At 45.2% G+C, this 25,253-nt stretch overlaps 7 protein-coding genes across 7 annotated transcripts; 4 read left to right on the top strand and 3 right to left on the bottom strand.

Annotated features, from left to right (window-relative positions):
* Window positions 1-408: 408 nt before the first annotated feature.
* On the top strand, window positions 409-2,116 carry AOL_s00054g390 (uncharacterized protein; the record flags this gene model as incomplete). Its single annotated transcript, XM_011121706.1, has 8 exons — window positions 409-451; window positions 530-760; window positions 852-1,021; window positions 1,128-1,171; window positions 1,250-1,353; window positions 1,429-1,514; window positions 1,587-1,746; window positions 1,809-2,116. The coding sequence occupies 8 exons, from the start codon at window positions 409-411 to the stop codon at window positions 2,114-2,116; spliced, it is 1,146 nt and encodes a 381-aa protein (XP_011120008.1).
* Window positions 2,117-2,686: 570 nt separating this feature from the next.
* Window positions 2,687-4,421, bottom strand: AOL_s00054g389 (uncharacterized protein; the record flags this gene model as incomplete). The annotated part of the gene is made up of 2 exons (XM_011121705.1): window positions 2,687-3,118; window positions 3,183-4,421. The coding sequence occupies 2 exons, from the start codon at window positions 4,419-4,421 to the stop codon at window positions 2,687-2,689; spliced, it is 1,671 nt and encodes a 556-aa protein (XP_011120007.1).
* A 2,736-nt stretch (window positions 4,422-7,157) lies between these two features.
* Window positions 7,158-8,779, top strand: AOL_s00054g388 (uncharacterized protein; the record flags this gene model as incomplete). The annotated part of the gene is made up of 4 exons (XM_011121704.1): window positions 7,158-7,223; window positions 7,292-7,572; window positions 7,643-8,189; window positions 8,267-8,779. The coding sequence occupies 4 exons, from the start codon at window positions 7,158-7,160 to the stop codon at window positions 8,777-8,779; spliced, it is 1,407 nt and encodes a 468-aa protein (XP_011120006.1).
* Window positions 8,780-10,914: 2,135 nt separating this feature from the next.
* On the top strand, window positions 10,915-13,336 carry AOL_s00054g387 (uncharacterized protein; the record flags this gene model as incomplete). Its single annotated transcript, XM_011121703.1, has 6 exons — window positions 10,915-11,811; window positions 11,872-12,328; window positions 12,388-12,560; window positions 12,636-12,718; window positions 12,779-12,978; window positions 13,059-13,336. The coding sequence occupies 6 exons, from the start codon at window positions 10,915-10,917 to the stop codon at window positions 13,334-13,336; spliced, it is 2,088 nt and encodes a 695-aa protein (XP_011120005.1).
* Window positions 13,337-14,068: 732 nt separating this feature from the next.
* On the bottom strand, window positions 14,069-16,263 carry AOL_s00054g386 (uncharacterized protein; the record flags this gene model as incomplete). The annotated part of the gene is made up of 6 exons (XM_011121702.1): window positions 14,069-14,552; window positions 14,670-14,843; window positions 14,926-15,085; window positions 15,194-15,384; window positions 15,493-15,831; window positions 15,983-16,263. 6 exons carry the CDS (start codon window positions 16,261-16,263, stop codon window positions 14,069-14,071), a joined length of 1,629 nt encoding a protein of 542 aa, XP_011120004.1.
* Window positions 16,264-17,436: 1,173 nt separating this feature from the next.
* On the bottom strand, window positions 17,437-18,847 carry AOL_s00054g385 (uncharacterized protein; the record flags this gene model as incomplete). The annotated part of the gene is made up of 7 exons (XM_011121701.1): window positions 17,437-17,702; window positions 17,757-17,933; window positions 18,018-18,168; window positions 18,240-18,521; window positions 18,595-18,603; window positions 18,675-18,701; window positions 18,824-18,847. 7 exons carry the CDS (start codon window positions 18,845-18,847, stop codon window positions 17,437-17,439), a joined length of 936 nt encoding a protein of 311 aa, XP_011120003.1.
* A 2,168-nt stretch (window positions 18,848-21,015) lies between these two features.
* AOL_s00054g384 (uncharacterized protein) lies at window positions 21,016-25,000 on the top strand (the record flags this gene model as incomplete). The annotated part of the gene is made up of 6 exons (XM_011121700.1): window positions 21,016-21,048; window positions 22,710-23,302; window positions 23,357-23,429; window positions 23,490-23,899; window positions 23,952-24,664; window positions 24,723-25,000. The coding sequence occupies 6 exons, from the start codon at window positions 21,016-21,018 to the stop codon at window positions 24,998-25,000; spliced, it is 2,100 nt and encodes a 699-aa protein (XP_011120002.1).
* Window positions 25,001-25,253: the final 253 nt, after the last annotated feature.

Here is a 25,253-nt window from a genome sequence, read left to right as displayed (position 1 = left end):
GCTAATAGGATATCATAATACTTTTACTACGCTCTCTGTTTCACCGTGGCTCGTCCTACTCCGACCACTAATGCACACCAGAACGAAGGACCCACGGTAGTTGTTTATATTAGACATCCATACCCTCCCCGCCATTGTCGATTAGTCTCTGATTCGGTCTGCCCGTTACTTTACTATACATACAATTGTTCCATCCGGAAAATATCTGTTCACTTGGGATCTCTTTCTTCTTTATATAAAGCAAGCCCACCCGGCTCTTCCATATCCTTTTTTCTTTTCTCTTGTATCGATATCTTTATATATTATTATTGTTATTATTGTTATTATTATCCCCAGTGGTGGACTTGAAGGGATCAGATTTCGATTTATATTAGTCGATATTGGCATACATATACATAATACGACAAGATGGTATCTTGGGAAAACTACATGCCTGCAAAGGTGAAGAATCGTAAGTGGATCCCACCCCTAGTTATATTACATAACTTGGAGTAGACATATTCTAACAAGGGTTTCTGTTTCTTTGTAGATCTGGTAGCTGCTGTGAGTACCCTCGATATCAAACCAACCCCTTCGTCACATGTTCGGCTTTATCAATCGTTTTGTTTGGACCGATATCTAACGGAAATCTCCTATGTCTTAAGACCGGTGAATTTGTCGGTACGAAATTCCCCTTATGGATACCATGCTTGCATGATCGGACATATCGCTAATCTTATTGCGCAACTAGGAACCTTTTTATTTCTTTTCATGGCCTTTAGTAAGAATACCCATCCCAAATATAGGCCCCATGCCATACGTACTCGGATAGCCACTTTTTCTAGAATACCACTTCTAACACTAAAGCTTAGGTGTTGTATCGGTTACTGGTCACCGAGCTCTATATACTCAAGAAGGAGCCTCACCAGCTGGTGGATCCGACCCCGCCTTGATAGTATATATCGCCCTTGGGTTTGCTGTCAGTTTGGGAGTTAATGTTTGGATCTTCTATCGGGTCAGCGGTGGAATGTTCAACCCTGCTGTATGTTTCACCTTTAAATTCCCCCACATTCCTACAACCCTCTCCCTTGCCCAAGCTCTAAATGAATGATAAAAAAAAAGACACATGATACTGACTTTAGAGATAGGTTACACTTGCTCTGGTGTTGGGTAACGGCATGCCCATTCCAAGGTTAGTTTCCTAAAACGGCCAACAACAAATTCCCAAAAGTGCCCCGCCATTCTAACTAGCGGTTTTTTTTCTTCTTAGGGCCTTATTTTGCTTTTTGGCACAGATTTTGGGTGGCATTGCGGCCGCTGGAGTAGCTGAAGGTCTTTTCCCGGGCCCGTTGAACGCTCAAACCACTGTTGAACGTATGTCGCTGCTTACCCGTTGGAATGCTTTTATACGCCGAATAAGAAAAAAAACTAACCGAACCAATGTTCTAGACGGGATGTCAAACGTCGAAGGCATGTTCCTTGAGATGTTTTTGACCGCTCAGCTCATCATAACCATTTTCATGCTAGCCGTTGAGGTAAGAAACCGAATCATCGGCCCCTTACCGAACATTTACGGAGCATTCCTAACCTTATTCCCACGACCGCAGAAAACCAAGGCTACATTCCTCGCGCCGTTGGGTATTGGCGCTGCTTTGTTTGTTGGGCATCTTGTCGGAATCTACTATACCGGTGCATCATTGAACCCGGCCAGATCTTTCGGACCCGCCGTTGCTGCTGGTCAATTTTATAGCGATCAGTGGGTTTACTGTAAGTTGATAGCTTCGCCAAGGAATTCTTGGGTCTAAAACGGTATTCTAACGATATACTAGGGGCTGGTCCATTTTTGGGCTCCTTCCTCGCGGCCGGCTTCTACAGACTCCTCAAGTTCTTGCAGTATGAGGGTGCCAATCCAGACCAGGATGTCGATCTTAGCTGCTCGGCTCAAGAGGACTCGAGCCGTATCGCTTGCACCGCTCAGCGAATGGGACTTGAGGGCAAGGAGATTCCTCGTCCTACTTGGTCGAGGTCGAAAGAATCGGATGTCGAGATGGGTTCCTCCATCCCACCGAAAAGCCCACCAATGCCAATCGTTGCAATGCACACCAACTCGACCGATAATTCATCGAGCCATGCATAAATTTTCACTGAGCGAACGCTTTGTTTGATGAAGTTTCTAGCGTGCAGAGCTATTCTTTTCTCTCATTATTTGTATTACTTATTATTTAATCTTTTACATTCCTTTTGGGTTACGGACTAGGGGGGGTTTTCAATGGATTTTTGGGTACCAGGTTGGATTTGGGATATGGAATGGGTAAATTAATGGAGGGTTTTATGGATATCATTTGGGATGGGAAGGGTTGGGTACACAATACCATCGGCTAGTATACTGTTTGATTGCTCTTTTTCTTGGATATTATTCGGAAAAACTGTGTACGAGAAGATATCATTGAGTCAATCGGACAATACACAAAAAGTTCCTTGCTGCATCAATATTACGCGTAATTTGACTTCCCGTCAGGTCTGGATTTTTCTATTTTCTATTGCCATTTCTGAAGAAGGTGAGGGGGTAGAGGGAGAGAGGGAGAGAGGGAGAGAGGGAGAGAGAGAGAGAGCTCCGTCGTGAAAATTAGACAGCCACCGCACGGCCCAGGAAAAGTAAACATGGTCGCACAAAGCCAAATTTGCAAAGTTGTACAGATCTACAAAATTACAGCATCTCCCGCTGCTCTGCATCCCACGAGGCCCAACCCTTCCGTTCCCCAGATGCCCTGCTGTCCTCGGCACACCACGCCATCCCGTGGGCCCTGACCGCCTCGTCTATACCCGCCCCGATATGCACCCTTTGCGCCTTTCCCACGTCCCAACCATGAACCTTGACAGCTTCCACGGCGCTAACAAACGCCTTAGCCAGGCCTGTATCACCACCGCCGTGACCGCTAAATCTGTCGGCTTCATCCGGTGTGTGGGATACCCATTGGGCATATGGATCTGTAAATGAGATCGAGTGGAGTGATGTTTGTGGCTGTCCCATTGGGCGTTTTGTTTGGCTGGCGGGGGCGGCGGGCCAAGAGGTGTCCGAGTGGAGTTCACCTTTGGTGCCATAAATTACTGTTTTTCTTTGACAGATCGCGTGTGTAAACTATGGTTTTTGTTAGTTAATTGCGATCGTATCAGACAAAAAAAAGGAAGTTAAGGAGACATACTGCTGTCATTGTGAGAGTAGCTGTTTTTGGACCTCTTCCTGAGTCTTTAGTATCATTGTCGTCTCCATCCCAACTCATTACTACCACTTGATTGTCTACCACGTCATTATGTCCGTCGTATACACATCTGCCATATGGGCCTTCTTCCAATCTCTTCAGCAGGTTATTTGTTTTCGTCTCGAAATTCCCCGGATCATCTTCTATCTCTGGATACACTATATCGACGGGCCACCCGGTATTAAATCCTCCCCTTAGACCAGATGGGTTTTCATAGTATATCTTTTTGGCAGAATACATGCACGCCCTTTCGACACTTTCCGGGCAGGTAATGCAGTTGTCTGTCGCATTTTGCGGTTTGTTTCTCTTGTGGAAATATGTTAGTTTACCCGTCGAATAGACATTACTCGGCTCATCTGGCCTAGTAGTTGTATCATCTGGATCAAATGGCTGAGGAGAACATAGAAACCATAGTAGGATATCTAAATCATGGCAGCACTTTGTAAGAATAGATGGACCGGATTCGGATTCCTTGTGCCAGTTCCCTCTGACGTATGAATGAGAGAAGTGGTACCATCCTATTGGCTCTTTATGTTCTATTGCCACTATTTCGCCGACTATTTTGTCTTGTGTTAGAAGACGGTGAAGAAGTCGATTGTGAGGGGAATAGCGAAGAACATGGCCAATTGCAAAGACTACATTAGTAGATTGAATTGCAGACTGAATTTTCAGACAATCGAGGTAAGTAGTGGCAAGGGGTTTTTCGATCAAGACATGCCAACCGAATGGAATCAACGCTGTTGCGATTTCAGCGTGAGTTTGGTCCAGAGTACAAATTAAGACGCCGTCTATGCCACCCGAGGACTTGATAATTTCTTGAGATTCGGGTTTCAAAATGTCACGCCAATCCGAGAAGCATAGGTTCTCGGGGATCCCGTAGCGTTCTGCGAGGGATTCTCGTTTGTAAGTGTGGATGTCTGCGACTGCTGCGACGATTCCGTTGGTTGAGGATTTTATGGCACGGGCGTAGGCGTTTCCGCGGTGGCCGGCTCCTATGATTAGAAAGCGAGGGCGGAGGGAGGGGTCGTAAGGGGGTTCTTCTGATACTGGTTGCTGTGTGGGTTGGGTTGTCGGTGTTGCATTTTGAGGGGCGGGTTCTGCCGTGCTGTTGCTGCTGCTATTGCTGCTGCTGTCGGTTGCAGAGGGGCTCTTATTGAACAGTTTTTTGAGCTTTGAAGCCATAATATTTTTGGATCCTTTCGATCTGCAGGGGGGGTACTTGTTCTTATGTATCGATGTATATAGATATTACATGTGCATGTATGAGCGGGATAAGTATGTTATGGAGGTGGAAATATCCATTTACTTTTTCAGCCTCTCTTACGTTTTACTCTGTTCTACTACATAAGACTCTCTGGCCTTAATGCGGAGAGTCAATTTAGGTCAACGAGCTGAAGCTTTCCCACGTGCGGAGTATGGGGCATCCGATCATTTCAAGGCATGTTTGATGGCATATTCCGATCTCAGATCACGTTTTTCTTTCGTTTTTGGGTGTGTGTTACGCTATGTTTAGGAAGGTCTTGGGAAGACGAGGGGGCTGACGAATTAATGGATGCTCATTCGTTCGTTGCAGAAATGCAACATCCAACACGTTTAACACATATGAGGGGGGATTAGTCTGGCTTCAAGACTACGTACTTACTGTAGTAGTTATGTACTAGCAAGGGGTTGGTGCATTTGAGAGTGTTGGTTAGCCGATATAATACTTGTTTCGCCATTTGAGGGGGGAAAGTCTTGAAGCACGCTATGATGTTTGTTAGGCAATGCTGGCATGTTTGGCACGCGACAATCGATTGTTATTTTTTGTTTTTGTTTTTTTATCTCTTATCGATTGTGGTTATCCACTTACATATCTGTAGGCATGTAAGCTTTCATATCGAGGCTTTGTTGGATATTTTTGGGACATTCCGATCCGATAGCTTGGTGGTGTAGGTATTTGTTATGTTGGGTATTACTAATAGGAGGCTCTAGCTCCTGCGCTGCGGCTGCACATACAAGCTCTCCAAGCTGTGAGAGTAAGAGCTAGTTGGGATTTTACCGGGGAGGTCCCACGCAGGTGACCACGGTATTTGCATTTTGATCGAAGGATCTTCTTTGTTAATTAATGTGATTGTTCGTGCGCTGCGAACGTGAGATGCTCAAATTTAGACACAGTTGGTTCTTGATTTGATTCTGAAGTCAACAACGTTTGTGGCGATAATGTGGCATGTTGTTCGCGTGTGTCTGTGTTGTGTCGGGGCTTCAACCTTCAAAATCAACCTCGGAGCTCCATGGATCCATAGGCTCCACTTGATCAAATTTAATCCAAAGTTAAGTTAACGTTAGCCACTTCCGTCTAGACATGTGTTAATGCTTCTAAATTTTGACCTTGAGATTGTTCCAACCTCGTCGAATTTACCGCCAGCTGGCTGTGCCTCAGTCCGAATTCGCGATGGCGGGAATGTGGTAGTGGCCATGATGGTCGGCACTTAAGCACTTTTGTAGTAGACATCTGTGCGACTGTGCCAGCTTACTACATCAACTTCGCAAACTGCGAATTACGCTTTTCCGCCAATGACCTTCTATCCTTCTTTTGAACAAGTGCGAAATATCGAAATAGGAGGGGCCTGAAAATAGAAGTACCTGTTGGAAGGTTCCATTGATTGGTACGCTAGCCCATCGCTCCACCTGCACTGCACCGCGCCCCCTCAAGCCTTTTGCCCTGTTTCAAGGGCAGCGAAGTAAAAAAACCAGGGCCGTTGAGTCCATCTTCCGGCTAGGCTTCCCGCAAGCGGTTCCCCTGTCTCACGTTCTGGAGGCGATATGGTGCATACATACAATACATATCTTGGTGGACGCGAAGAGATTTTCTCTGCGGCATATACATGAAAGGCTACATTGTTTCAACACTGTTATCTAAGTATGTATATGATCGGTTGGAAATACCTTTGATTGTCCTATATTATATGGGAAGTTAAGAGGCATGCGCTAAACAGTTAAGCCTTCACTCCCGTTTTCTGACGGCACCTCCTGCGGGAACTAACTTTCTTACTGGCTTGCAGGGTGCTTGTTCTCGAAATTGTGAGAATTGACAAAAGCAGGCCAGACCGTCCGCATTAGCCAAGATTCTTGGACACTTATGAACCGCCCAGCAAGGTTTCATTGGGATGGCCTTCCATTGAAACGATGGGTCAAAGACTGCGAAACAGGGGGATCTACCAGTTCGGGAGCAAGTGCTTACCGTAGCCAAGTTCTTAGCGCAATTTTATGCTCACAAAAGCAACGAAAACCAGTTAACTGGACTTCGCAAGCCCACTCCACTAATACATATGCAAGCAAAGTTTGCATGAGGCTTTACTGTTCACGATGCCGCCAGGTAGTTCGATTTTTAGGAATCGGTGGACACGTCAAAAGAGAACCCGTCCTTTTAGTGTATGGTAATAGCGTCGCAGCAGAAAGCTAAAAGGCTTTTTAACCTTCGAGGATTTGCTTTTCCTCATTGTATGTACACGGACTAAACGAGCGGGTCCTCTTCCTCCCATGCACGTCAGCCCATGACTATTACTTCTCCCTGAAATAAATTTGGAACCTTGTTTGCGAATCTCAGTTTTTCTGGGGGGAGCGGATACTTGCCCAATGTATATATATATCCCCAATAGAGCTCATAAAACCAGTGCTCTCGCATCATCTTTTTTCTCCGTTAACCCTTTCCTCCTCCTCCTAATCAACATTCTTTTTGGGCCGGCCCATTGTAGTCGTAATAATCATTCATACTCTTTGAGCATTGAGTGAAAGCCTTTTCTCTTTGCTTTGTCGATTGGCCTCCAATACACTGAACGACATTATCGATATACCCAGTGCATGGTACTTCCGAAGTAAATATTTACCCGCCAGATAATTCAAAGAACGAATATATAATCCATAATCAATTCCGACAAAATGGCGGGCAGCACCGCTCGAGAGAGCTTCTTTGATGATTTGAGCAGTGATCTAGATAGTTATTTCGTAAGTATTATATTTTACTGCATATATATCCCGCAGATGGCAGTTTGCTGACGGCACATATATAATAGACTGGTCCTATCGATGCCACCAAATCTTCCAAGCTTCCATACTTTATGCGTGTTCGCGGTTCGGTTCTTCCGGGACTGATTCTACCTATGCTCTTCGTGGCAGCATGGTGTGTTTGGATTACATGCGTTCACAAGCTCGTCCGTCCGTTGGCTATCGACTCCCTCCTGCTTACGGTTTTGGGTTTCCTGGTCGGTTTGGCACTGTCTTTCAGATCATCGACAGCATATGAGCGATACAACGACGGTAGAAAATGCTGGGCCAATCTTACATTGAACGTTCGGTGAGTAGCGCGCTTTTTTGACTCAGATGTGAATGATCACTAATCAAGTATTTTTCTTTTCTAATAACAGAAACATCGCTCGTCTTATCTGGATTCATGTCCGCGAACGTGACGACTCTAAAGAAGATGACGTTCTCGCCAAATTGACCGCTATGAACTTGCTATTGGCCTTCTGCGTCGCCCTCAAGCATAAGCTCCGCCACCAGCCTGAGTACGACTACAAGGATCTCCAAGGTCTCATTGTCAACATTCAAAGTTTCGCCAAGCAAGCTCATCGGGACGGTGATATCCCACCACGCAAGGCTCTTACCACCCCACAGAGAATCTCAGCCTACCTCGGAATCACCTTTTTCGAGAAGAACCCCATCAGACGTTACAAGGCCTATAAGAAGGCTGGAAAGAACCATGGAAATTTGCCACTTGAGATTATGACTTATTTGAGCTCTTACCTTGATTCAGCTGTCCAGGGCGAGCAGCTTAAGGTTCCCGCTTACCAGAGCATGGCTATGACTTATCTCGGTGGAATGATGGACTCCCTCACCAACTGCGAACGTATCTCTCAGACTCCTCTCCCACTTGCTTACAACATTGTGATCAGTCAAATCACTTGGCTCTACGTATGTGCTCACCTCAAAAACCTTAAATATGAAACATGTTCACAAACTAACCTCGGATTTTTTCTCTCTCGAAACAGGTTCTCTTCTTGCCATTCCAGCTCGTTTCCAAGTTGGGCTGGGTTTCCATCCCTGGTACCTTGATCGGTGCTTACATCATTCTCGGATTCGCTGCCATCGGTCGTGAAATCGAAGACCCCTTCGGTGATGATGTTAACGATTTGAACCTTGACCGTTATTGCGACTCTATCGCCCTCGAACTCGATATGATCCTCTCTGTTGCTCCACCAAAGCCTTCGGACTTCATTCAGCGTGATGACAACTACGTCATGTTCCCCAACATGAACGAGGGTTACAAGGCATGGAAGGCCAAGGGTATCGAGAAGATTCGCTCAGAACTTAAGCAGAAGCCACTTCGTCATGCCAACCCAGCTTTGGCACGTGAGATCCGTCAATCGGAGCTGAGAGATCGAGACCATGACCTCGATAAGAGGCAGAGAGAAGAAGATGAACGTGAGGAAGCAGCAGCAAAGGGAGAGCAGCAGAAGAAGAAGAATGAGCAAGCACAAGTACCCGCTGACGACGCTGTGTGAAAAGCACTTGGGGGGGTAATAAGATTGAAATAAAGCAAGCGAGTTTTTTTAATGACCTCCTGATACAGTTGCATGTGTCGGGGTTGAGTATGCTCTTTTTTTTTTAACGGACCCTTTTGCATATTTCCGAGCGTTTTGATATTTCGGATTTACGATTTTCTTAATTTTGCCTCCGAGTCATCGTTCTATACAGGATGCAACAGAGGATATTTAACATGGTTTTTTTTGGTGGTTTTTTTAGATTTCGTTCTTTGGGATTTGCCCTCTGAAAAAAAAGTTTTATACCTGGGGGTACCTGGGAAAGAAAATAGTATTTAGTGTTTCTTCTTCTACTATACTCTCTGTGTGACAAAGCAGATTTGGCGGGATCTAATCGTCCTATCTTTCTATATCTATATCACTATCGATATAGAGTCGATCTGCTTGTGTAACGAGAGTCGGTTATTATTTAGTATGTCTTATAATATACAACTTTTGATTCATGAATTTATCAACTAGCATTGTAATGGTAAAAAAGACTGTAGATCGATAGACCAATGATCCACAAGCCCTCGCCTGCATGGTTAGGCATGTGCACACGCTAGCGGCATCGGGTACCTTATCTGTGATGTCGCTGATGTGCATCATGTGTGCGCCACCTTGGCGTGAAGGGCGTCCTCGCGTTGGAGGACCGCCCAACAAGGCTTAAGGTTTGCATGGCTAAAATATGCAACAAGCAACAACAATTTGAAGCCGGGATTCGAGATGAATTGGCTGGAAAATGTTATCAAGATGAGAAACAAGGGAGGTTTAAAGCGGGATTTGGGTGTATACACTGTTATAATTCCTTAGTAATAGAAATTTAGGAATGCGGTGTATGATGGATAATAGTGATTTTTATGCTACAAATATAATACCACATCACAACTAAGCTAAGAGACCTCCAGCAATCAAGAATGGCTGCATTACCTTCTTTGCTAAAGATATCTAAGATAACCTGCAAGTAATGCCTAATATCACCACCCTTTGCCATTGATAGATTGTGGTTTCTCAGCCATAGAGCCACATTGTAGAAGTGCTAATATACGCTCCTATAGCTCATAAGACATGCAGGGGCTATGTCCTAGTCCTTATGACGACCGCGTTGAACAGTAGACGCTCCGTCTCCAAGCCCTAAATACGTCCATAATTACACCTTAGGTCATCAGGCAGTTACTAAGCGACTGTCGAGTTGATTATTTAACCCACATTCCCTGAGGCCTCTCGATAATTTCCTTTCTTGTCTCTTCCCTCCTCTATCTCTTTACCACCTTCTCCGAATCCCCTCCTTCACCTATCATCTCCCCATCCCAAGTCATCATCTACCATCACCGTTCTCTCATCAATTACCCTGCTACCTCTTTCTCTCGTCTAATCCGACCGCAAGGGTACTTCGGTGCTCCTCTGCTCTGGTCAATTGCTCCAGTTGCTCCCATCTATTCTCAATTCCTTAAAACCTCTCTTCTAGCTACTCTACGTAAGTTGTTTCCATCATTTCTTTCCAGTTGCCTGGGTGTGGGTAGCATCTTGTACTCTTTTTTACTTCCCATCTCGGCTCGGAGGAGCTGCAGGTAGCTTGTATACCCCCAATTCTTTCTAGGTGTTCCGTTTGGAGCTTCTCTAGATGGTTTGATGGGCTTCAGAGCAACCTGCCGGGAAACGAACCCTACGTAAAAATCATCAGCATTAGCTTGATGCTATCTCAAATTCTCCGATAGTTTTACTCTTACCGTTATTTGATCTTACCCTCCTCCTCCTCATACTGTCCTTCGTGTATAGTTGTCTTGGTTACATTTCGAATTTTCTCGATACTAACGTTGATGGTGCTTGATTGATGCTAGGTTGTATCTCTTAGTATATATATGATAGGTAATATCAAAGATTACCAAACTTACTTTGCCCTAACTTGAAGCAAGGTACGTTTCTGCGAGTTCTTACATAATCCAATCTCTCTTCATTCAATTGATTCCGTCTCTTCTGCTTCTCAACTAATCCCAACCCAACACCACCATTGAAATTCCAAGTTGCACCCTTCTTTTCTAATTTTCTCTTAAATGCGAACCTTGCTTCATAAACCCAAGATTTCTAAACAAGTTACTGACTTTAAATCAATAGTAATGGATGATTCTGACCGTTCAAGAAAGGCCCAACGCCCCGAAGATCTAGATACATTGCTTGCTCGGCTCGAGGTTCAAGAGCAAATCATCCAGGAACAAAAAGTGGAACTCGCCTCCAAACAAAAAGAGGTTACTGATCTCCGATCCGTTGGTGATAAATCAAGTACTATTCAATCAGGCTCTGTCAATATGAATCGCGATTATTCGTCGGCCTTCGACGGACGTCACGGAGGCATGAACAGCTCTCCAGGAAACCGTGTTGGTTTGTATGAGTCGGGTGATGACGACTTCATTCAGGAACAGGTCAATAAGCATACCTTTGCCCAAGCAGTTGATGCCGATTTCTACAATGATGAAGGAGTCTCCCTTCAGTTACCAAATGATGGAGGTAATAATGCCCCGAATTTCTTCCGCCACTCTCCCCTCCCCCGTGGTCAAGGTTACTCTAGCTCTCCTATGTGGGACCAAAAGCCAAAATCTGTTCCGACAGGATCAAACGGGCTTCTTGCTCCTCCATACTGGCAACCGAACCCCGGCCAGGGTTATAACCGACCAGCTCCAGAACAAGATCCTGTTCAAGACTGGAAGGCTGGTAGTAACGACTATCGTCGAGGTCCTTCTGGACCACCCAGCGGTTTCCATACCACGCCCGTCCGTCAAGGGTTCTCTCCGAGTCCTCTTTCCCCGCCGTTTGTTCCGAATGGCTCAGCCGCGACCTGGAACTCGGCCCCTGGCCCAAACACTCCATCCAGCTCGATGAACAGTATCTCCTTGTCCAGTGGCTATGGAGGATCAATGCCATATACCGGTGGGTATCCCCAGCCCAGCCACGGAGATTATTCGTCCGGGTTCAGAGGAAACCACAATAACTGGTCGAAGTCTTCCAATTCATCGCCGGTAGGCTCCATAGTTCTCTTGAATGTTCTTCCCACATTTTCAAAGCTAACAAGCATATAGACCCAACCATTAGGTGCTAATCTGTACGGAAACTCTACGGAGTCTCCTAACTGGAAGAGATTGATGGAACGAGGCGTGGCCTGCGATTGGGGCTATCTTGTCGACAGGGTCGTCATGCAGAATGACCAAGGAGCATCCGTGTTCCTTCAACATAAGCTTAAAGATTTTGATCACCCTGAACACAAAATTGAAATCATCAACGCTATTGTTGACAAGGCATTTCCCCTCATGACCAACCGTTTTGGTAACTTCCTTGTTCAACGTTGTTTTGAATACGGCGAACCTTATCATGTTGAGGCCATGATGAAACTGATAAAGAACCGAGTCGTTCAACTAAGCATGGATGCTTTCGGATGCCATGTGATCCAGCGTGCTTTGGACACTGTCCCAGAACCTTTCAAAGTTATGATCATCCAGGAGCTCTTGCATCGCATCCCCGAGACTGTCATGCATCGATGTAAGTTACCAATTCCCTGGTCTGCCATCATAGGCCTGGAGCTAATATAGTCGACCTAGATGCCTGCCACGTCTGGCAAAAGCTGTTCGAGGTTCGATGGGTTGGAAACCCACCCCAAGTCATGAAATTCATGAACGAAGCTTTGGCAGGTATGTGGCCTGAGATCGCTATGGGTGAAACCGGTAGCTTGGTGGTCCAGAACATTTTCGAGAACTGCCTAGAAGAGGACAAGGTACTTTAATACTCTATCTCGTTTTCTGCTTTAGGAGCCCTAGGTGGGTGTGCCCCACTAACACTACTATCTTAGCGACCTTGTGTCAATGAAGTTCTCGCCAACCTTGACATGATCGCCCGAGGACAATTTGGAAACTGGTGTATTCAGCACATATGGTAAGGTCCATCATACTCTTTCTTCACCCCTCAGTCACCGATGCTAAGTATCTGTAATAGCGAGCACGGTGCCCCAAGGGATCAAAGCCTTGCTCTCGATATGGTTCTTCACAATGCTGTCGAATATAGCATGGACCAATACGCCAGTAAGGTCGTTGAGAAGTGCCTGAAGTCTAGTGTCGCTCCAGGGTTCCTTGAACGTTATCTCGAGCGTGTTTGTGAGGGACGCCCTGATCGCCCACGCCTTCCTATCATCGATAGTATGTCTTACTGCCTTCTAGCTATATGCATTTGTTGGATTCTGGCAACAGGCTTGTGTTGCTAACAGGGATCTCTTTAGTCGCTAGCGATCAATATGGCAACTACCTGATTCAGTTGATCCTTGGAACGGCTCCAATGCATCAGAGAGAGTTCGTAGCCGGCCATATTCGAAAGCACATGGTGTCTCTTCGCGGGAGCAAATTCGGATCCCGTGTCGGAATGCTCTGCATCAACAACAACTTTGCCAACTTCTCCAGCCAACCAAGCCCCAATCCCAACCGCAGTGGGGCTGGTCATGGAGGTCATATGCACTCTGGCGGCGGTGGTCATCGGAGCCATTGGAAAGGGTATCGTTAAATTACTTTTCGTTGTGCTGCTATTAACCTAGTATAATGTTTCTGATAAGGGAGCGTCGCATACGTTTATTCTTTACTCATGCTGGGATTCTTATATCCAACTATACCGCATTTTTCATCCATCGACTCCAGCGACTTTTTCACTCTGCTTTACACACAAGCCTAACCAGCACCTATTTCGTTTCTGTTGTTTCTTTTCGCGGCTATCACCACTATCCACGAATATGCTGGATATCCAACCATATACGGTTTTGTTCTTCTGCGACTACCTTACCTGTTTTCCTGTATCTCAGCCCTGTCTGCCCATCGCACCCCTCAACATCCTCTGAATGCTCTGTTATTATGTTTTTTTTTACCTTTACCAAAAGGCGAGGCCAATTCGACATAATCGTCGACATGTCTTTTAGCTTATGGAATACAACAAATGGAATGGGATACACCATAGATGCGTTTAGTTTGAAGATATATCCTGTAGTCGATTAGGTAAATACTCGTAGAAATTGTATCAGTCTAAATTCGTAAGTGGGCAAGGTGGGTCTAATATGTCTGAAATCTGGGTTCGTAAAACATAGCCATAACAAAATCCTGTCGTAATTCTACCGGAACGCCATAATATGCAACTCCTCCGTATGCTACGCAATCTGCCATGGCATATTACTATTCATTGCTTTTGCCTTCGGTTGTATCATATATAGATATGAGATGCCGTGATATTGATGAAGATGGGCAAATTTTAGTTTTCGACCTCCATCGACGAGCCCGGCGCAATCTTTGAATTTTCCAACATCTTCGTAGCTTCGGCCACTTGTGTCCTCATACTCGATGATGTCGGCTCACCGGCCGCATCCGCAGTTCCATCTCCAATACTCGGCGGCCACATATTCGCACGGGCTTTTACCCTTTCCTCGGAGAGGGACTGGCAGCCGGGACAGTTATGTAATGATTCGTGAGTGAAGATGTCGCAGTCGATACAAAAGTGGGTTTTACAGTCTGTGCAGGCGTAGCGTTGGGTTGGCGGTTGGGGCGGTTGTTGTTGTTGTTGTTGATGATCGTTTTTTGGGGCGGTGGAGGTAGTAGTAGCGCCGTTTGATCTACTTGCTGTTGCGGTGGCGGCGGTGGTACTTGGGTTTCTGATTTTTATTTTTATGGATGAAGTTTGGGATTGGTTTGTTGGGAATGGGGATTGGCAGGACCAGCAGTGGGTTGATGTGTGTGCTCTGTTTTCGGGGTTACGTTTTATTAGTTTTGGATTCGGTTTTTTTTAAAAAAAAAAAATAAGGGCGGCAGAGGGATATGGTACTAGGTGAATATGTGGAAGAGGGATTGGTACGTACTCTGACCAGGGGACCTCTACCCAATTCTTTAGTGGGAATAGGTGGTGATAAGATCTTGCCAGATGTGTGGATAAGATCAAAGTCAACCCGCAGCAAGGACATTCCGTGGGTAAGAAGCAGACTTTTGCGGTACATCTAGGACAGATGTAGCCGCCTTTTGTGAGGTTTGAGTGGCTGGTTAGGGACAATTTTTTTAAGTTAGTGATGTTTATTTTATGTAAAGTGATAGATGGATAGATGGATGATTTCTTCATACCACGAGCAAAGCGATTCATGTTTTTCAACCGTTCTTGATGGGAACCCCATCATGAGGAGACTTGGAACGCTTTTTTCCTCGGTTTTTGTTACCGGTGGGGTTGTAGCTGCCATCATGAGTTCGCGGTAGTGACCTTCGTCGAGGATGACACCGTAGGCGGCTGTATTTCATTGCATTATCTTTTTGTTAGAAAAAAAATATCGACAAATTCTTTTGACAACAACAGATGTATGAAAAGTAGAGGATAAATGGGGGGAAGGTTGCTTACAGTCATCTCCATCGTTAGTTTTCATTACTAGTTCCCTGCATACTGCGACTTGTGCGGCCAATCCTACGATTCGTACTTGGATCCTGTCTTCTATGAGAGAGTTTATTGTGTCGTGGATATCACCGGGGTCGGATGATGATAATGCACCAAAGATTAGAAGGATTTCACGGGTTCCGTGGGTTGGTGTGTGGCTATATTGATCCCCATGAGGGATCTTATGGTTAGCCCCTTCTTCCAAGCCATCATATGTGAAGACCTCCATGGTCATGAAGGTATTGAGGGAGAAGAAAGAAACCTACAATAACTCCGCCCTCCCCATCTCCAATGCATTCTGCAAACTACTCGCCCCCTTCGGTTCAACCGTAAACGCCTTCTCCTGCAACGCCGTCAAATGATCCGCAGGGTTTCCACCCATATCGCTGATTCTTAATGCCAACCCATCGTGCATGCCAATAATACTCAATTGACTTATAGGGTTTTGCTCAAAGTATTCTGTTACGAAGTCGCGAGCGTAACGAAGGGTTAAGAGGAACCTAGTCGGTCTGAGATCCTTTTCTAACATGGCGGAGGAGAGGTCGAGGATTAAGACCAGATGACGGATTATTCCGCGCTGGATTGGAGTTGTGTCTCTTAAGAGTCTTTTTGTTTATAACATGTAGATGTGGATATCATAGAGAGGTTGAAAGTTAGTCAAGGTAGTTTTTTTTTTTTTTTTAATACATATGGGATCTTTTTCATGCATATGGAACTGCACAAAGAGAGAGAGAGAGAAAGAGAGAGAAAGCATACCTCTTCCGTTTCGTAGCCTCGAGTAATCCAATAACCGTACCGGCAATACTCCCATCGGCACCTTCAACAACATTATCCCAAGATCTTTGGATATCCTCCCACTTCTCACGTTTAGTCGCGCCAGGTGCCGGTGCACCGTCTGCTCTTTTCGACTTACGCGTCGAGCGACGGGAGGAACCTGCCGCACCACCACCACCACCACCACCTCCCCCTGCTCCTCTAGCTTTTGGCCGGTCATCACCAGAGCTTGAGAGGACGAAGTCCTCGTCTGAGTCGGCCATTGTTTCTTCTTCTGCTTCTTCCCTTTTCTCCCCTTCCTCCTTTCTTTGTGGAGTTTCTTTTTATTTTATTTTTTATTTTTATTTTTGTGGGCACGTGTGGTGGGGGGGTTATGTTATCTTAAGAGAGAGAGAAAGAAAGGTTGGAATTCGTTGGCGGGTTTTTGGTGTTGTTTTATGCCACAGGTGAGGTTGAATGGTTGGTGGCTGTGAATGTCGAATCATCTTCAAGATAGACCGGGTGAGGCGCAAAAAGGATCTGTCGTGTATCTGTGGAACAACAACGAGATTCATTTCATTTCATTTCACATGGGGGGTTTCGTCAACATGCACCGCATTACAACCATGTGATTGATTGGCACCAAAATTTATTAAGATGAAATGGGTTCGGTTAATTCAAGTAGTAAGTAAGTAATTAAAGATGTTCTTGATAATAGTAGATTACTGATATATAAACACTATGTATATGTACATACTCTGTATGAGCCAACAGCTATCTTATACCGATGCTTCAAAAAATAAAAAATAAAAAAAACGGGAACGGGAATAAAATGCGAATATTTCATTAACATTATCAATTCGTCTGAGCCCACCTCTGCTCCTTCTTTCTCTTATTTCCTATGCTATTTCTTCTTCTTCTTTTTCTTTTGGATGCTCAACGCTGGTGTTTGACGCTGATGAGGGCAGTAGGATATATATATCTACCCGTAAAGCTAGTGTGATTTTTGACTGTTGTGTAGAAATGAGTGTATGGGTCGGTGAGTAGAAGTAAGTGAGTGTCAGAGAGGCGGAAGTTATTTTCGAAAACATATGATCCTGGAATCTGGTGTATAAAATAAGAAAAAAACCCAGGTCTATTCTCGCATCCGTCATCTAGATAGAGGCGAATCCGAATATCCTTCGTGAAAGGAAAGGATCCCGAATCAAAGGTAAAATAGAAAAAGGGGGAAGGAAGAAAAAGAAAAGAGAAAGAAAAAAAACACGGGTAATGCTTCATTTGCAAAATTGCAAAGGAAACGATGCAGAAGAGCCCGCGATGAGAAAAGGAAAAGGGAACAAACAATAGGGGTATATGTAAATGAGAGTCAGAAAGATGATACAATTAATAAACAAGAATTCATAAGGAAGCGCAATCATGCCATATCAATTACAAGCGCGCACTTTTAGGTTGGTTTCTCAGGCGTATTGAGAATCGAATCGCCCGGAGCGATGTGTGCTGTAATCTGCATCTGACATCGATGGATTTAGGGGTTCGTCTACCCATGTGTCTTCTGTAATGCTCGACCAGAAAGCCCACAGTGTGATCACTGCCAATAATGTGAATAGGGTTTCGAATAGGGCACCGTCGATTCTTCCGTCTGCGGCATTGCAGAGGTGCACGCTGATGACGAATGTGAAAACTTGTCCGATGGCGAAGAGTACGGCCGCCCCTCCTAGTAGCACTATTGTATAAGTTAGTATTGAACATCATATTGTTGCTTTCAAGGGGAACATACGCATGGGCCGAGTTTCACCCAAGACTCTGAGAACGAGTATGCTCTCGAGAATAAAGTAGCCGGCTAAGCAGACGATCGGGAAGAGTAGATACAGGACATAGAGTCCATAGTTTTTGTAGTCGGCATCGGGTTTAAATGTGTCGGTGTAGCCGAATCCAGTATCGAGAGCAATATAGCCTAGGTTAAAATTGTGAGTATCGACCTTTGATTTATATATATATATACTATATATAAGTATCTAAAAGAAAAGACCGAACATACCTGTGCCAATGAATATCATGGCCCCCGAAACGAAGAAAAGACTCAGTGATAATATAGTTCCATCATCTAGAAGCTGGTATCCAACGATTGCATTCAAGAGAAGTATCCAGCACGTGGTTGCGATCGCTGCGATATGTATTGACGAAAACCACTAGAGGCAAAGGAGAGAGAAAAAATTAGCAATATGACTAAAAAAAAGACCTAAGGTTGTTGGCAGCATACTTTCAGAACTGTAGCATTGTTCAAAAATCCTCCCACAGAGAATATTTCAGCAAGCGAAACGATCCCGTACATCAACAGGAAAGTTTGCATTTCTCGCCGACCGACGGCAGCTTGTTTTCTCTCCGATCTCCATACTAAGTAGACAACAGCAACGAGTGCGAAGCCGCACAATATTATCGAACCAAGGTTTCTTAAAGGTTCACCATTGGCTATGAAGCCCCTCAGCTCGCAGCTACGGTCGATGGGCCCGGCAGTGCTGTTGTCGCTAGTCAAGAAGAATAACTATAAAATGTATAGATTAGCTAATGTCCGGACGGGTAGGGAGATTTGTTCCGTGTCTGAGATGTTGGCTTACATTACACACCTAGAAACACAACAGTTAGTGATTGTCGCAGATTAAACAAAAAAACAAAGGAATACTTTAAATTTACTTACTGGTAGTGTTGAATCGCGACAAAAATCCTATGGAGGAAAAAAAAAGAGATGATTGTTAGTAATGTTCGGCGATTGCGATAGAGACAGCAATAGCAACAGTAATGGAATGGAATGCAGTGGAATGCAGTGAAGGGCATCGGGCTACGTACATGGAACTTTCCGAATTGGGACATTGTACCTTCGCCGGCCCGATCGAGGACTCCAGCGGAAGCTCAGACGAACAATGGACCTTTTTGATAAAATGTCGGGATGAAAAGGTAATTTGCAGGGTGGCAGGAGTAAGGTCGGAACACTATAATGATGATGATGATGCTGCTTCTGCTGCTGCTGCTGCTGACAGAGGGTATTTGAGAGAGCAGAGATGGTGTTGGGAATTAAATTATATTCGAAGAAGAAAATTGGGCGAATAATTTTCGAGCTGGTTTTGGCTGGTGGAAGGCGAAGAGGAAGGAGCGAAGAGGCTGTACTGTGCAACTGTCAGATGTCTTACTGGCGCTGATATGATATTAACAATTTGGACACCAAAAGCGAAATAAAATACAATAATAATATCAAAATGCAATGCACTAATGGGAAAAGAGAAATGATTCTCAAACAGATGGGAGCAATAGATATAAAGTAACAATGGCGATGCGATGCGGAGAAAGAGGGCGGGAGGCAGCAGGGGAAAAGCGAGGAGGTGGTAAAAATTCGCTCTTTTGAATCGGGAGCGCTGGGATTGATGGATGGTTTCCACGTTGTCGGCCAGCCTCAACAGTCTGGCAAAGAGCTAAACTGTCTCCACGTGAGTGAGAGAGTGTGTGAGAGTGAGGGATCTTGAGAAACAGGTTGACGCGTGTGATATGATATGATATGATAAGATGATACCAAGTCGTTGTAGATGTAGATGTAGTTGTAGTTGTTAATATAATATAGAGTGTGTGGTTGCTCTGCGCTGTCAATCTGGTTCATCACAGTCGCTTCCACTTCGAGTTCCTGTTCGAATAACGAGAGATGTCTACGAACGACGAACGACAGAACGACAGACACCAAACGGCAAATGCAAGAACGAGAACAAGAAAAAAAACTCTCTATATTAATAGAAACAGCTTCCCGGGATCAAGCTAGAAGACTGGCTGTGATATCCAGATCCACCGCCACAGGAATAGGTGTATAGGTATAATGTAGGTACTCGATGTACCAAGATCAGAAAGAAAAATACCTTCTTGTTCTTCTTCTGCTTCTTCTTCAAGCTTCTTCTATTTCTTCTCAACGTCGATGATGGGGTCGTGTCTACGTCGGCCCTGTCGGACGTATGCAAGGTTTGTCCCGAGTTTTCGACTTAAGGGGCGAAAACAGGTACGGTGCAGACAGCACAGGACCAACAGCGATGCAATGACCGGTGCTGGAAAAGCGAGGCGGTGACCCGTAGTCCACGAAAATCTGCGATCTCCACCAATTGGATCAAGAAGAGCGAACTTCTCGAAAAGAGTCGGAAACTGTGAAGAAACTCTAAAGGTGTGGGGAGGAGGGGAAAGAGAAAAAAGAGAAAAGAGGAGAGAGAGGAGTGTGAGAGAGGGAAGAGATGCAAGCAGCAGCACTTACTGTCAGTCTGCAATGGTGAGACGAACCTGATGCGACCGTTTGTCGGCTGGCACAATTACTCTTAACTAACTGCAGCGCTGAACTGAACTAACGTGCAAGTGCGAGTGCAAGTGCGGGTGCAAGAACAAACGAACAAACGAACGGGAATATTCGAAGGGCTGGGGATTTTGATCGATTTCAACAATACGATAACGGAATTTGTTTTTTTTGGAAGAGAAGATCAACCACAAGGACTCGACTCTTCTCCGTACCCACGGTATGTTTGTCTGTATATGTATGTATATGCGATCGATTTATATTATACTTACTCTCTTTTGATCAAATAGAAAACAGTCGTATGGGTGGCCGTCAAGGCAATAGGTATCGTGCAAGATCGAAAGGAATGGACTCGAAGGGCGCTCCAATTAAAAATCGACCTGACACACCGGTTGTGCTGCGTCCAACGGCTCGCGGAGACTATTCAATAGCACAAACCGAGGAATTTCTGACCCTGAAGGACGGAGTAGTATTGTAATAGTTGGTATTTTGTTATCCAGCAATCTTTCAAAGATCGATAATATACGGCTGCTAAAGAAACGAACGGGTGGGAATTTGGGGAATTTGGGGAATTTCGAATGAGAGGTTTAATAATTAATGAGTGGACGCCCACATGTGCGGACAGGTTGAATTCGATTCAATCCAATTCAAGACTTCGAGTCAATACCTATTAACATTATCGGGAAATGGGGTCATTATTATCCATATCGTGAAATTAACCATGGTCAAAAGACCAGATGAAGCAGATTCACAGGTTCGAGCGGTCATCAGGCATATCTCACGACTCCCGCACGGGAAATGAGGACGGAGGGGGCGGCTTTGTTTGAAGCGAACAAGAACCCTGCTCAGTATCACGAACAGATGCCCAGGCAGCACACCGCACCGTTGGATTGTGGCAGAAATACGCATAACCGTGGCCAAGTACTTTCCTCTTACCTAGGTACTGACATACAAGAGAAGGGTACCCGAGTAAGTACATATGTAATATAGTGGACGAGCAGGGGAGAACGGGCCTGGCGCTCGAAAGCCGCAGGATGACAACGTCTATTGTTCCGGTATTATAAAACAAAATACTTCCACTGCAGGCTAGAATTGCACATGGATGAAGTACTGTACACGTCCAATACATTGCAATCTAACACAAGACGTCTAGAATCAATCCTTTTTTCCCTTCTGTCGGGAATCGTTCCCTCACGGACGCCCAAATATAGGTTCATTGGGCGGGTGAGTTTGTTACAAGTATACAACTCGCAGGGATGAGGCCATTTGAATTTTTTGCATTTTGCATCTCTTCGTATATTAATTACTCCTATATCAGCAAGTTTTATAGTATTGTATTATACTACTGCGTATTGAATCCCTTCCTCGGGTAGCGGGGAGGTATGAAAGGAGGGAGAAGGGGGAAAAAAACAATAAAAAAAAGTCGCCTGGGCTTGTAGTATGAATTATAAGCGCTTGTGAAGAGATAGCGGTTTCAACCCGTCGGCGAGACCTTGGAGCTGTGGTATCTGAGTGGTTGCTCACCATTCCTCGCGGAGATATGTGGCTAGTGATGGTGTGGGTGTTATGTATGTGGCTTGATGGTTCACCAGCCACAGTCACGATGGTCAGGGTCCGAGCTGCTCCTGTGCACTGGCGTGGACGAGCTCTGCACAATTACGTAGGAGGATGTTCGTCCCGTCGCGCGTCAAATTAACGACCATCCCATTTTCTCGTTAACCATCAATACCGAGATATCATAGTCGAGAAACAAAATGCATAACATACATAAAACCATGCATCATGAGTCGTCTTTGTCGAGATCTTGGCTCTTTAATAAGTAGCACTTGACATTGCATTAGTGGAGCCCGAGCATTGTCCCGAGTGGATTCCGATCTACACAAGCTGTTGATACATCTGATCAAGACATGCGCCCATCTCTGCCGAACCCGAGAGAATCAAACAAATACAATACTCACTAGTAGTAAGAGACAAGGACAACTAAGACAAACTTAAAGACATTCCTCGGAATACTCGCCGCCTCGGTCAGGTGTACGTATACATGTATGTACTTACATGACTGTTGTCCAACGGAACTTAACTATACACTATCAAGGTAGACTATACTCCTCCAGAGAGACACAACAATATAAATACACATACAAACCCACTCGCGCAGGAACCCTCCCTCGGCTTTCTAAATTTTTGCACTACATCGACAAAAACGTGGCTGCAGCTTGCCACATAATCAGGGCGGTCAATTTGTTCGGAGGACATCTCTTCCCCTGGCCGAGAAAGGGGTGGGATCCAGCTTAGAGCTATAGAGTTCCCGTCGAAAAAGGACCTCATCGACCACATAACACTCTCATCCGGTAACGCTCCGGCGATCAGATTATATATACCCTCACCACCCTTTAACTTTCCACAACCGACAAGATTGCGTCCTCACGTAACCCCCCGTCTACCATCCCCCTCCAACAACTCTCAACAAGTGGTTTATCCAGAAGTCAAGCTGGCGACAAACACGCCGAAGCTCGTGAGCAGGAGACTTCGTTACTTGGCCGGTCGTCTGTCGCCGGAGGAGGCAGTCAGTACCGCCACGGCGACCGAGACTCAGAATACACAGCTGAATCCAATGATTCGGATTCTTGGAGTGATACCGGTGACATAGCGGATCAAGCGCCAGACGACGAGGATCCGGTCAAGCAGCATCTCACAAAGGACGGAAAGTCGAAGAAAACTAAAAAGGTCAGGTACGCCGACGACGGCGGCGACGACGGCAACAGCGAAGAGCACACAGAGAGCCGGAGGAAACGAATTCGAAGGAAGGACATACCGATCCCTGAACCGGAACCGAGGAGGCCTACGGCTATTGGAAGATTAATATCATTTTCCTTAACTGGAGGGAGGCAATCCGACAAAATGTATGGGTTAACGGGGAAACCGCTTCTATACTTCACAAGTATATTTGTGAGTCTAGGGGTATTTCTCTTTGGATATGATCAAGGAGTTATGAGCGGTCTCCTAACGTAGGTCACGCGACGTCTACGTCTCCATATTCTAGTGCTGATATGTCTATCCAGTGGAGAAAATTTCAAGGCATACTTTAACTACCCCACGGCCGCCCAAATCGGGACTATGGTCGCAATTCTTGAGGTAAAAATCCAACAATATTAGCTAGATTTATTTATCTACTTTTGCTTACTTGCTACTTAGGTTGGCGCATTCTTTTCATCCCTGTTGGTTGGAAAAATTGGAGATATCATCGGAAGAAGACGAACGATCTTATATGGTGCTATAATATTCGTCATCGGAGGCGCTTTCCAAACCTTCTCGATCGGTATCGGCACGATGATTATCGGAAGAATCATAGCTGGTGTTGGTGTTGGTCTGCTATCAACTATCGTCCCCGTCTACCAATCTGAGATATCACCGTCGCACAATAGAGGCCTACTTGCTTGTATCGAATTCACAGGCAACATTGTTGGTTATTGTTCGAGCGTGTGGATGGATTACTTCTGTTACTCGATTCCGAACGACTGGTCTTGGAGATTACCACTCTCGATGCAAATTGCCATGGGCACGTTACTAGCCGTTGGCTCTTTGGCCATATGCGAATCGCCGAGGTAAGACAGGCAAAATATATGATTTCGACTAGCTTTAACATTTTGATTGTAGATGGCTGTTGGACAACGACCACGACGAAGATGGTCTCACGGTGCTAGCTAATCTCCACGGCGGTGGTGACGTCTATAACGAGCGGGTGCGAGATGAGTTCAGAGACATCAAAGAATCGGTTATCATCCAACGACAAGAAGGAGAACGATCGTACAAGGATATGTTCGCCCGTTACCGTCGAAGGGTATTCATCGCCATGTCGGCCCAAGCATTCGCCCAACTAAACGGCATCAATGTTATCTCATACTATGCCCCGCTAGTATTCGAACAAGCTGGCTGGGAAGGGAAAGACGCCCTCCTAATGACGGGCATCAACGCGCTAGTATACGTGGCTGCCTCGATACCACCGTGGGTCCTTGTAGATCGATGGGGAAGACGAAAAATTCTCCTCTCCGGAGCAATCATTATGGCGATATCCCTTTCGCTCATATCGTACTTCATGTACCTTCGTATTCCGTCGACTCCAACGCTGGTAGTGGTCTTCGTGGTCATTTACAATGCGTTCTTTGGGTACTCATGGGGTCCCATCCCATGGCTGTACCCACCAGAGATCCTGCCGCTATCGATTAGAGCCAAGGGAGCATCGTTGTCAACTGCTACTAACTGGGCGTTTAATTGGTTGGTTGGGGAGTTGACTCCCATCCTCCAGGAAGTGGTGGAGTGGCGATTATACCTTATTCATGCATTTTTCTGCGTTTGCAGTTTTATTTTAGGTTGGTCTAAAAACGATTTTTAGTTCCTTGGATTTTCTGTACTAACTCGGTTTGATAGTTTACTTTTTCTACCCTGAGACTAAGGGTCTTACACTAGAAGATATGGGAGTATTGTTTAACGATGGATCGGCTGCCCCGACTCCTTCGGGACGATCGTTGTTGAATACTGAGGGTAGGACGAGCCCGGTGCCTACTCTGGATATCAACAACCCGTTCCCGCATAACGGGAAGAATAGGGATGAGGAGTCCGGTATATTTGGGTGGGTTAAGGGAATATTTAGAAGGGAAGAACGGCGTTCAAGTGATTATAGACCATTGATTACCGGTGAGGATTAAATAAAGGAAGATACATTCATGAGCCTAAGAGGAGGGTCGTAAATGGAGTGTATGAGATATTAGAGACTCAAAAATGGCTTGGGCGGTGGCATTTTGGATGGTTTGGACTTGATTCTGGAGGATGTATTAATATTGGCATTTTCTTTCATTTCACTTTATCATTTTGCAGAAATTAGTTACGAATAGACTCAGTCGACGTTTGCATGATTATTCGATTAATTATCGTAGCTCTACCGATCTGGGTCCAAAAAGT

The sequence above is a fragment of the Orbilia oligospora genome (assembly GCF_000225545.1).
Source record: "Orbilia oligospora ATCC 24927 unplaced genomic scaffold scaffold00054, whole genome shotgun sequence".
Lineage (NCBI taxonomy): Eukaryota > Fungi > Ascomycota > Orbiliomycetes > Orbiliales > Orbiliaceae > Orbilia > Orbilia oligospora.
The sequence above is the reverse complement of the archived record's forward strand: the minus strand, read 5'-3'. Positions and strand labels throughout refer to the sequence as shown.